This window comes from Drosophila takahashii, chromosome 3L (genome assembly GCF_030179915.1).
Source record: "Drosophila takahashii strain IR98-3 E-12201 chromosome 3L, DtakHiC1v2, whole genome shotgun sequence".
Classification (NCBI taxonomy): Eukaryota; Metazoa; Arthropoda; class Insecta; order Diptera; family Drosophilidae; genus Drosophila; species Drosophila takahashii.
In genome coordinates this window covers 22,858,977-22,870,723 of record NC_091680.1, presented here as the reverse complement: position 1 = coordinate 22,870,723, position 11,747 = coordinate 22,858,977, and the positions used below count along the sequence as shown (strand labels likewise).

At 40.7% G+C, this 11,747-nt stretch overlaps 4 protein-coding genes across 5 annotated transcripts; 2 read left to right on the top strand and 2 right to left on the bottom strand.

Annotated features, from left to right (window-relative positions):
- Positions 1 to 1,103: 1,103 nt before the first annotated feature.
- Positions 1,104 to 3,021, top strand: LOC108057973 (pre-mRNA-splicing factor 38B). The gene is made up of 2 exons (XM_017142453.3): positions 1,104 to 1,275; positions 1,344 to 3,021. Exons 1-2 carry the CDS (start codon positions 1,189 to 1,191, stop codon positions 2,955 to 2,957), a joined length of 1,701 nt encoding a protein of 566 aa, XP_016997942.3. The 5' UTR covers positions 1,104 to 1,188; the 3' UTR covers positions 2,958 to 3,021.
- Positions 3,022 to 3,052: 31 nt separating this feature from the next.
- On the bottom strand, positions 3,053 to 3,738 carry LOC138913101 (uncharacterized). 2 transcript variants are annotated; one of them, XM_070215477.1, is made up of 2 exons: positions 3,550 to 3,738; positions 3,053 to 3,493 (listed from the first exon to the last, which is right to left on the bottom strand). In XM_070215477.1, the coding sequence occupies exon 2, from the start codon at positions 3,422 to 3,424 to the stop codon at positions 3,053 to 3,055; it is 372 nt and encodes a 123-aa protein (XP_070071578.1). In that variant the 5' UTR covers positions 3,425 to 3,493; positions 3,550 to 3,738. The 2 variants fall into 2 exon arrangements, with proteins under 2 accessions (XP_070071578.1, XP_070071579.1); XM_070215478.1 differs by having other exon boundaries at positions 3,053 to 3,486.
- A 640-nt stretch (positions 3,739 to 4,378) lies between these two features.
- On the bottom strand, positions 4,379 to 5,349 carry LOC108057955 (gastrula zinc finger protein XlCGF17.1). Its single transcript, XM_017142424.3, has one exon. The coding sequence runs from the start codon at positions 5,150 to 5,152 to the stop codon at positions 4,412 to 4,414; it is 741 nt and encodes a 246-aa protein (XP_016997913.1). The 5' UTR covers positions 5,153 to 5,349; the 3' UTR covers positions 4,379 to 4,411.
- Positions 5,350 to 6,044: 695 nt separating this feature from the next.
- On the top strand, positions 6,045 to 10,610 carry LOC108057970 (protein maelstrom-like). The gene is made up of 4 exons (XM_070215244.1): positions 6,045 to 6,468; positions 6,715 to 6,916; positions 8,459 to 8,997; positions 10,154 to 10,610. Exons 1-4 carry the CDS (start codon positions 6,349 to 6,351, stop codon positions 10,307 to 10,309), a joined length of 1,017 nt encoding a protein of 338 aa, XP_070071345.1. The 5' UTR covers positions 6,045 to 6,348; the 3' UTR covers positions 10,310 to 10,610.
- The last annotated feature ends 1,137 nt before the right edge of the window (positions 10,611 to 11,747 follow it).

The following is an 11,747-nucleotide window of genomic DNA, read 5'->3' as shown; positions in this document are numbered from 1 at the left end:
ATTCAATTTTACAAAATAAAAGCAGAGATCGCCTGTATAACCAAACTATCTGGGTATTCCCTGAACTGTTGAATTGCTGAATTGTTGAAAATTCAACAGAAAATTTCAGCAAATAAGGAAACGACCCAAAATAGTTCCTGTTGAATTTTCAAACAGCTGTTATTTGTTTAAAAGTTTTACGGAACTTAAAACATGTAAAATTTGATTTATTATTGCTAGTTAATGTCAAAAATTGTTACCAAGGTAAAAAGAACCAAAAATAAAAGTAAATTTTGAAATAAATAATGCGTACTGTTGATACTGAAATGTTACAGAGTTGCCATGACTTTTAATAAAAAAGGTGACAACTCTAACTTTTCAGCAATTCAACAAAATTTTCAACAGCCCCGAGGCTGTTGAATTGCTGAAATTTCTGAAAGTTGACTTTGTATGGGACAGCTGGTTAACAGCTGACCAAAATTCAACAGTTTAGGGAATACCCTGAATGTTTGCAGCAAAGGCTCAGAATATGCTCTGCACTTCGTAAATAATAACTAATATTAATTAAAAGTGTACTATATATTACCAAAACAGCAGAATTTTGGGGTTGTTTACAAATTTGCCATATTAATATTGGCTAGGCGAGGCGCAGTAAGAAAGGGATGTGGAATCATTCAGATATGTTTTTTAACTATTATCTTAATCTATTTATTGTATTATTCTACAAAAGGATTAGGAGTACGCAATTTTACGACAGTTTTCCCAAGTTGAAATCCCCCTTCGTTAATGTTGAGCTGAGCAACTGCTCTTCAGTCAGCTTTTATTGGATGGTGGATGGAGTTCTGTGGGAACACGAGTTTCGCATTCGTCAAAAATCCCGACCGTTTCAAACGGATGGACTCTATGGGAAGAGGCTATTAGAGACATCACTGTACATCAGGTTTCTTACAAAATTGTGCGCTACCTTTTCTTTATGGATCTCGGTGAGAATAAATGCAAAAATATTATGTAATGGAATGAAGTGGATGCACTGGAATGTAGTGGATGCTACGGAATGCAGCATAATTTGACATTCCTTTAACATCCCAAGAATACCGCCAATACATTCGATAATTATGTAACTTGAAGAAATCGCTATCGAGTATCTGAAGCCATCGAATTCCCTAACGCCAATGCTGGACAATAAAATTAATTCAAACCGCTTTCGAAATGAAAACAAGAAGTAGCAAAGCGTCAAACTCCTCCGGTCGGAACTCTGATCCGCGGCTCCAGAAAACAGGCAAGTCTTCGAGCAAGGTGCGTATTTCAGTGGGCATCAGCCTGTAGCGTTTGTCTAGTATCTCGATTGAAATATGATTCCGCAGCCTCCGTCGCCCGAGAAGAGCAATCACATGGACGATCCAGCGGATCCTGCCCAGATTCAGTCGCCTTCGGACGGTGACCTCCAGAGCGCAGAAGCGAGTGATCAGGAAGAGATTCTGGATGAGATTCATATCAAGAGCGAGCCCTTCTGCGAAGATTTGTGGGATGTTCTCGACGAGCTTGGTGATATTTTGGACGAGGAGCAGGCCGAAAATCAGGCTAGGAATCAGGCTGATTTACAGAACGAGGAGCTGGCCGAGTCGGAGGTGGATGAGAATCCCGAAACGCCACCTCCGCCCTCCATCTCACTAACCGACGACTTCTCCTTGTTCACCAGAAGAGAACGACCTGCCAGCTTTGATGAATCCCTGCAGGAGTCGGGCGAAATCTCTTCTAGTGAGGAGAGCGCACCCGTCGGAAGTATTAATTCACCTAATTTAACCCTAATGGAGCTCAGGAGCAGTCCAGAAGAGAATCCCGAGCGCTGCAGGAGCAGGTTCTCTTTGGAAACAACCCAAATCCAGGCAGATCAGAAGGAAACCCGCAGCAAATCCAAAGAAAGGAAGCATTCACCGCCAAAAAAATGCGTTAGTCGCAGTCCCAGTCCCAAGTTCAGGGGCAGGAGAGGCAGGAGCCGCTCCAGGAGCTCCGCCGAAGCCAGGAGAAGGTCAAGTCCGGTCGGCCACAGAAGGCGCAGGAGTAAATCCAGGGAGCACACACGAAGTCGCAGGAGGAGCCACTCCAGGGAGCGGCAAGAGCGCCGCCGTAGACCACATTCACCGCGCCGGCGACTGAGATCCAGGTCCAGGAGTCGTTCTCGTTCCAAACGAAACCGGAGATCCAGGGATGCCTCCCCCAGGAGGCACAGTCCCTTTCGCCCGCGACCTAGATCGCCCAGATTTGTGCGGAGGGAACTCAGGAGGCATTCTCCTGAACGTCGTCCTCGACATCGTTCGAGGAGTACTTCCAGGCCCGCCAAAAGCCTGGTGCGACACCGACTGGGCAACAAAGTTAGGCCGCGGGAGCCCACGAGGAGCACATCGCCGCCGGGAAGAAGTCCTCGAAGCAGATCCAAATCAGCCAAGATCACGCAGCGAGTGAGGTCGCGTTCGAGGAGTAAAAACAGGCCACCAAAGAGAGAGAGTCCAAGAAGTAGCTCACCGCCTAAGCAAAAGCAACCCAAGAAGCCTCTGGCAGATCTGGCAGAGGCCAAGCTGCCTCAAGAATCCTCCTCCATCTCACCGCGACCCATCTCCCCGATGGTCACGCTGCACGACAATCGAGTTAGCCGCCCGGAGGAGTTGCGTCAATACCTGCTGGCCACTCCACCCGCACCGCACGTTGTCTACACGCAGACGCAGTACATGGAGTACAGTGCGCATCATTTTCCCGGTTATCCGCCAGCAGGACCCTACGGTCGTCCTCCGCCGGAACTCGGTCCCTTCGACCTGCGCCGCCGTTTGGCCACCACGCGCACCCTCTGTTACCTGCGTCCCAACGATCTGCGTCACAGGATTCAGGACATGTACGCCCCACCACCCGCCTTCAATGCCTACGCCGAGTGGCCCACGGGTTACCCACCGGGGCAGCAGTACCACCCCAGTGGTTACTACTAAGCCAACTCAAGTAAACATTTTATCTTATGACCAAGAAAAGGGCCTTCATTTGTATTTCGCACGATACGATTGTCATATTTTTTTATTCTTAGTAACTAGGGGGTATTTTGACTGTGTCCATGGACAGATCCTCTGCGGCGACGGGTGAATCCTGGCCGGGGATTTGGGCTCGGCTGGAGCGAGAATATCGAACGGGTGAAGTTGCGACCGCAACACTTCATCCAAGGGTGGGGATCCTGATCCTGATCCTTTAGCGGTGTCTCCACTTTATCGGAAGCTGGAGAAGGGTTCTGATGAGAATTATCCAGGGATTGGGGACGCAAGAATGCCAGACGGGCGCTGCTCATGCTGAAATCACTGTCCTTTGGCTCTCTTTTGTTTTCGCAACTGCCCATATTAAAGACGCAGCGGTCGATTTGCCGAGACTCCGGTGGTGCCTGCTCCTCAGGATCCTGGTTAGTGGCCATCGTTGATAGGTTCGAGATGTCTGATTTCAGAAAGAGTTAGCCCAAACCATGAGTGTTGAATCCTTGTTCCTAGCACCAAAATCAACAACAAATACTATAAGCTAGTGGCATTTCTCAATAAATACCGTATTATTTTCCATTGAATGACATTCTACAAACGATCCCGCAATTTCATTGATAAAGCAGTGTTGGGTAATTTTGTTTACCTACATGAGTAAATAAGAGGAGGGGGATCAAAAAGTTGGGTAAACGCCACTGCTTTTACTTTAGGCAATTGTTAGAAAATGGGGTTAAACCAAAAAATATCGTTATCTAATCATAATATGTAGTATTTGCTAAAAAATTAGATGGACATTTTAGTTTTCGCAACCATAATTCAAGTTTAAGCCCCTCTGTCGTTTTAATTTTGTCCCTTTCAAAGTAGATTACGCAAATTGAGTAAAACAAAATTTTACGGTTGGGTCCACATATTAGAAAATTGTAGGTTGAACCATTTTTTTGGGGTTATGTGTGAAATCATTTGTATTTATTAAAATTCTTGGAGGTAGGTGATCAGTTTATCATATTCTGTATTTTTACCGAATACCGGGAATTTACTTTTTACTATATAGAACTACCAAGGGTTGGCAAAGTTAGTTTCCGTCAACGTTTTTTATAAAATTTTAATTAAAAATTTATTAATGGGAGCCAGCATAACTAAATTAAAAAGATATTAAAGATGCTGTCCATATATTACGTAATTTCTGAAACAATCAAACCAAAAAAACATAATTGGTTTTACCTGAGAAATTAGTGGCTGACTCCCCCCTAAATACTTCTAAAAATCCAATTTACAATTATCTCTAAAAATAGTACTCAAAAATGTACCTTGGTACGCATAAACATGGGTACCATAGCTAGACCATCCCAAACGCTTACGCGTTAGTGTTAATCAACGAGAAAAGTTACAAGAAATTTTGTATATTTGGTCGTTACAGTTCAAAGAAATCATGTTGTCTTCGTATCGGATTCCTGCAACCGGCGGAGCTCGGGAAGAATGGAGGCCAGTTCCTTAAGCAACGATGCATCCCGCACAGTCCCATCTTCGATGCCACGCACCAGCTGCTCCATCTCGAGCAGGAAGCATTCGTCCTCTATTTTTTGGTGGTGTCTGGATTTCACGTGGAGCTCCAGTGTATCCTTGCTGATAAAAACATGATCGCAGTGAAGGCATCGGTGTTGTTTGGTGGGAGCATTCTCCTTTTGGTGCACCTGTTCCTTAAGTGATCCGTGCTCGCTGCGGATGTGGCGTCGCAGTGTGCTTGGGCGTTGGTATCCTTTCTTGCAGACGGTGCACACATGGCTCTTCACGATGGATGACGAGGACTCGCCATCCTTGGCTTGGCAGCATCTGTGGGACGCCAGCGAAGACTCCAAGGGAAAGCGCCTCTGGCAGGCAGCGCAACTGAAGGGTCTGGACATGTGCTTCTGCTGGTAGTGGCGGCGGAGTTGTCCGATATGTCGGAACACCTGCACTCCGGTTCCGTGTTGGTGGTACCGGCACTCTGTGCAGGGACAGTGGAAGCAGTTGAACCACCTGTGCTCCCCCACTGGAATGTTGTGGGTGTACTGGATGTGTTTCTGGTAGCTGGCCAGACTCTTGTAGACCTTGCTGCACCACTCGCAGCGAAAGTCAAGCTGACCCACCAGATCGCCCACAGGGGGAACGATGCACCTCCTGTTCTCCATGGACGAGCTTTCCTCTTCCCATAATAAAGCGAAAATGGCGGGTTTTTTTGCGAAGGGCTCGGCCAGTGTTAGTAACGTCTTGGGTGCATTTTATTTAAAATCGATAACTATCTTTTGCCACCTCTGTATCGTAATGGAATTGTGAAATATTTTAAATACCAAAAAAGAATTAAATAATTTATTAAATGTTCATCTAAAAATTATAATTATAATTGTTGATTGAATATAATAATAAAATGATTTAGAACGCTTCTTTGTATTTGGGATTTAGAATTATGGAAGTCCAGCAAAACAAGTTAAAATGTACAAACTTTTTAAAAACTTTAAAATTTTAAACATTTACTTTACATGAAAAGCTGATCAAAATCTGCGCCGTAAAGAAGAATGAAAAAAATATTTAATAAATACTATTTATTTAATGGATCGTTATAAATATTCTGACAAAATATGATTTTAGAACTCTTGAATGGTAAGATATCTGATATCAGATAAAAGCACTTCCAAATTAGTACACCATGTGAAGATCTCTCTCTTAACGTATAGAATTCATTATATTAAATTTTGTGATGAAAATTTCTACACCTGAATTATATGTGTAGAGGGCAATCTAAATCGCTTTAAATTTTAAAGTTTAAAATGTGAAAAGCTAAGCGGGTATAATGATTTTTAATTAAATTGTTCTTATTCCTTCCCAGCTCCTTAACTTATTTATTAAATTAAATAAAGACAGATATTACATTTAAAAAAAAATCTGTTAATACCATTAAAGTTTATTTTTTTGTGTATTTAACAGAATCGATACTTTTCGAGTACCCCATTAGTGTTGCGTAACGCTGGAGGTCAATGTACTCGCTTTATTGTCGTCTCTTTCGCACAGGAATCACAGCAAGCGTAGCGGCACTTTTTAAGCGTCAGCAAAATCGAAGATCTCACAGCTCAGATACAATTGTTTCTCCGTTGTGTTTAGAGCTCGTGTGTTATTTCTCCATCGATTGAATATTTCGAAAAAAAACCGATTTGTGCGCGCATAAAATAACAGTTTGCTTACGAATATTTTGAGGCAACCATTTCTGCAGGGTCAGAAGTTACCTATTTCATTGGTCCTCGCCGCCTGTCGCCGTCTTGCTCGCTCGCGCACACGTGCTCCGTTTTGTGCCGCACTTACCCCTAAAAATATCACGCCCCTTGAACCCAAAATGGCACCTAAGAAACATAGTGGTTTTATGATGTTCGTGACGGAGTGGAAGGATCGCAACGCAGAGGGTCGTCGCATGTCGATATCCCAGGCTGTCGATCATTGCAGCGGCATTTGGGAGGTAGGTTCTAGATCAGCGGTCGGCAGCGCCCTATTAAGTGAGCATAGGGTTTTGTTCTGCCGGCGCGCTGCTCGCACATGTGTAACGTAGAACAACGGTCTGCACACACACATCGATGAGCTGCCCAGTGCAAATTACTCACACAAATATAAAACAAAATGTCAACGTATGTGTGTGCCGACCGCTGTTCTAGATTATTCCAACCAGATCCTTAGATCTCCTTGGAATCATCGATTTTCCTTCCAGAAAATGACCCCCCAACAGCGGGGCCCCTACAACTCGGGCGCCAAGGACCCCGATGTGGCGGAACGCGGCAAGAGGGAACGCCTCAATTGTCACGGTGTGGCAATCGGCAAGGTGGACCAGGCTCAGAGGGAGGCCGATGAGAGTGTGATGCAGATGAAGCGCACCACCGAAAGCATGGTGATGGATGCCAGCAATGAACATGGTAATATAGATACATATACACTCAAAAAAGGAAGCTAGCTTCGGCAAGCCGAAGCTTATATACCCTTGCAGATCATTCCTATTAAATTAAATTTCCTGTTATTTTACATTAATTTTTCGATCGTTTCTATGGCAGCTTTATGATATAGTAGTTCGATCTTTTAAAATTAATATCGAAATTCGGAAATATTTAAAAATAGTCGTATCCCAGAGTAGAACAGAATGTAATAAAAATCAACAAAGATATACATTTTTTATACCCTTACAGAGGGTATTATGATTTCAGTCAGAAGTTTGCAACGCAGTGAAGGAGACGTTTCCGACCCCATAAAGTATATATATTCTTGATCAGCATCACTAGACGAGTCGATCTAGCCATGTCCGTCTGTCCGTCCGTTTCTACGCAAACTAGTCTCTCAGTTTTAAAGCTATCGGGATGAAACTTTCGTAAAAGTCGTATTTCTATTGCAGGTAGTATATATGTCGGAACCAAACGGATCGGACAACTATATCTTATAGCTCCCATAGGAAGGACCAAAAAAAAAACGTAAAAAATTCTAGCTCCGGTGTTTTTTAAAATTTTACCTTCTACTCTTGGGAACATTTTTTTTTATATATTTCTGAATTTCGGTTTTTTTGTTTTTTAAATCGGATCACTATATCATATAGCTGCCATAGGAACGGTCGAAAAATTAAATGGAAATTAATGGGAAAAAAATTATATCTTTGTTGGTTTTTATTACAGTTCCTTCTACTCTGGGATATGACTATTTTGAAATATTTCCGAATTTCGATTTTAATTTTTAAAAGATCGAACTACAATATCATATAGCTGTGATAGAAACGAACGAAAAATTAATGTGAAATAATAAGAAATTTAACATTTTTGCGATTTGTAAATTAATAGAATGATCTGCAAGGGTACATAAGCTTCGGCTTGCCGAAGCTAGCTTCCTTTCTTGTTCCATTTAGTTTTTCAACATTTCCTATGGCAGCTATATGATATGGTGATCCAATTTTTTAAATATTTAATTTGAAATTCAGAATAATATAAAAAATAATATTCTCAAGAGTTAAAGGTAATATTTAAAAAAACACCGAAGATAGAATTTCTTTTTAACGTGTTTTTTCCTATAAGATATAGTTGTCCGATCCGGTCGGTTCCGACATATATACTACCTGCAATTGAAAGAAGACTTTTGGGAAAGTTTCATCCCGATAGTTCAAAACTGAAAGACTAGTTAGCGTAGAAACGGACAGACAGGCGGACGGACGGACAGACGGACATGGCTAGATCGACTCGTCTAGTGATGCTAATCAAGAATATGTGTATATACTTTAAGGGGTCGGAAACGTCTCCTTCACTGCGTTGCAAACTTCTGACTAAAATCATAATACCCTCTGCAAGGGAATACAAATCGCCATTAAAGCAAATTCAAAGGCGATTTTCTAAAACCAAATGCGATTATAGGCGTTTTTTTTTTTTTAGTGTATTTACCTACTCCTTCTTCAGCTTCCACCTGAGTAACCTCTTTTCCTGCAGATCTGGAGAACGCCAAGTTCATCTTTGCCGCCTTCAATTACTTCGCCAAGGCCCCGACCACCAACGTCTATCAGCCCGCTGAGTTTGCGGCCTGCCAATACTCGCTGAAGGAGGGAATCGGCTTGATCTACAGCACCGCGATCAATCCCGGTCTGGTCATCTTCGGGCAGGGTGCCGAGGCCCAACACCACAGTTCAACCACGCACAACCTCCCGCTGCATCCCAATGCGCTGGGCGAAAGCAATATGACTAAGCTGTATGGAAACATCTTGGAATACCTGACCGAGTGCCAGGGAGACAAGCCTCTCATCGTGTTTACACCCAAGGAACACATTACCATGGTCAAGTCGTGCTTCCTTTACATGGCCGGCGAGGATGACTCCAAAATCCAAGTGTTCGACATAAGATATCTGCTGTTTATTCTAAAGAAAGAGGTTCTGCACATCGCCGATATTCCTGATGAGAACATCAACAAGTTCGTAACAGACGCCTTTTTCGACCGGGATTTCTTTGAGTTTACCCCCGAAATCGCTTGTCAGGTAATAATGCGTTTTTATATATTTTTATTCAAATGCTAATTAGAGCCCTGCGCGAAATTTTCAATTTTTGTTTTATCATAGTTTGTTTAATTCAATTCTATGTGAAGTAAATTGAATGTTTTTCTAATTTCGAATTGAATGAAAAAATGAATAATTTTTAAGCATTTTTTGAATTGCCAGATTTTTTTTGTGCCTTTTAAGGGGTTATATACAGTTGTGATAGATGAAAAAATCAATTGTTTTTTATTGCATATTCTTTAACTATATACGGTTGAGGATACTCTTACAAAAATTCAGAACGATCGGAGCATTAGAACCGAAGTTGTAGCTATTTATAGCGCACTACCTGCACATTGGCCGTTACAAACTTGAAACTTTAAACACGATTATCTCAGAATCTTGTTTTTTCGAAATTACCTTTGCGGTGGACACGATTACTAAAAAACCACTTATTTATTATAACAATAGCTAGTCCTTGAACGAAGGATTTTAAATCCAAAATGTTATACCTTGAAAAAGTAAATTTTTTGTTAAATTCGCCATTTTTTTTAAATCAAAATTTTTGCAAATCCTTTGTTCAGGGACTAGGCAATACAATATAATAAAGAAATTTTTTTGAATTGGGGATTTGAGATGAACCGTTCTTGGGATATGATGTCCACCGCAAGTCATCATCGAAAAAAGACGATCTTGGAATTTGGCCATAACATTTTTATTATTTAATATTTTTTATGAAAAAATTTTGATAAGTACCCAGAAACATGTACTAAGCAACGCCTGCGAAACAGTTTTAATAAGTATTTTTTTTAATGTCGAAAAAAAATCGGAAAAATTTCATTTTTTTTGTGCGGTACAACTGTATATAACCCCTAAAGAACAAGAAGTGGAAAATTTTTAACAAATCAATGTTAACAGCATAGTAAATAAAATTCATGCAGATTTAGTCACAAAATTATGGCCCTTTCTTATTCTAAAGAAATTGTCGTTTGAATTATTTTGGAACTCAGGCCATTCAGTTCTATTAAAATCGAAATTCAAATTCTATTACACTGAAAATTCTAATTAATTCATTCATCTAAAACAAAAAATTCAAAGTAATTCATTTAATCCATTCATGCAGGGCTCTAATGCTAATCCCACTGATTACTTTTTTCAGTTCCACGAAGCAAATGACAGAACGAAGTATTGCACGCTAAGTCAGGTCAAGAGGTGGGCTTATACTTTTAGTGATTTAATGTGTGGTGATCTGGCCATCACTCTTATACCCGGGAAGCACATACCACCCATGACGTCTTCACTCGACTTTTTCTAATCTCTGCCGTCGCGCGGAGCAACGAGACACCTCTCCTTCGAGCAACAGACACCTCTCCTTCGAGCAACAGACACTCGGCGCCTATGCCGCCCCCTCGCAGACAATGCACCGAATCGGCGTGAAAGGAGTGCCGGCGCTTGGAATCTGCCCGCGAACTCGCGTCCACTTGAAAAGTTCACTGACGATGATTTCGCCGTAACCGGAGCAAAAAAAAAACCAACAAGAAGTCAACAATGTTTTAAGATCTTGAAATTTGTTTTAAAAACAAAGCTAAATATAAACATATTGACTAGAAACAATACTTGATTTTATGAATTTTCTTATCTGGTAAACAATTTTTGGATAAGCTTCCGTTTAGCTCCTACGCCCAATTTTGTTCAAACTTTCCATATTGACTTGTTTTTGGGTCCTGATTATGGGAAAAATAGTCATAGTTGGCGCAAATAACGGGATCTTGAAAAATAACGGTAAAAATCTTAAAATTTTCGGGATTTTGCTGTTTTCGGAAAATATAAGGAAAATTAAAAATGTTTCAGACAAAAAGAAAAGATATTTATAAAACGGATCTTTTGTGTATTAACCATTTTCTTCGTAAACATAAAGGTTTTCGAAAAAAATTTAAAATAAGTATTTTAATTAGGTGGTGAACACTTAAAAATACTGCAGTATCCCGCCATAAAAATGGCGTCAGATAGTTTGCGATTAGCCGATAACAGCATTATACCTTCTAATCTAGCGATGGACCTATTTTGATTTTTTATACGATGTATCGTGTTCATGTTCCTCTAAAAAAATGGAACGGATGACCTGAATGGAAGCTGGATAAGCTTTTAAAGAAAGTAGTAGGGGGATTCCCTAAACTGTTGAATTGCTGAATTGTTGAAAATTCAACAAAAAATTTCAGCAATTAAGGGAACGACCCAAAATGGTTCCTGTTGAATTTTCAAACAGCTGTTATTTGTTGAAAATTTTCACGGAACTTAAAGCGTGTAAAATTTGATTTATTATTGCTAGTTACTGTCTAAAAGTGTTATAAAGGTAAAACGAACCACAAATATGCTTTCTAAGTTGATTTTAAAATAAATAATGCGTACTGGTGATACTAAAATGTTACAGAGTTGCCACGACTTTTAAAAAAAGGTGACAACTCTGGCTTTTCAGCAATTCAACAAAATTTTCAACAGCCCTGAGGCTGTTGAATTGCTGAAATTTCTGAAAGTTGACTTTGTATGGAACAGCTGATTAACAGCTGACCAAAATTCAACAATTCAGCAATTCAACAGTTTAGGGAATCCCCCTAGTGAGCTACAGGCAAGGAAAGCGCCGCAAGCAAAATTTTTTTAAAGAAAAATCGCCGCGATTTTTGTTAAAAAAAATGTTTGCTTGCGATTTTATAAACGATTTATATGCATTTTTTGTTAATACATTTTATTTTATA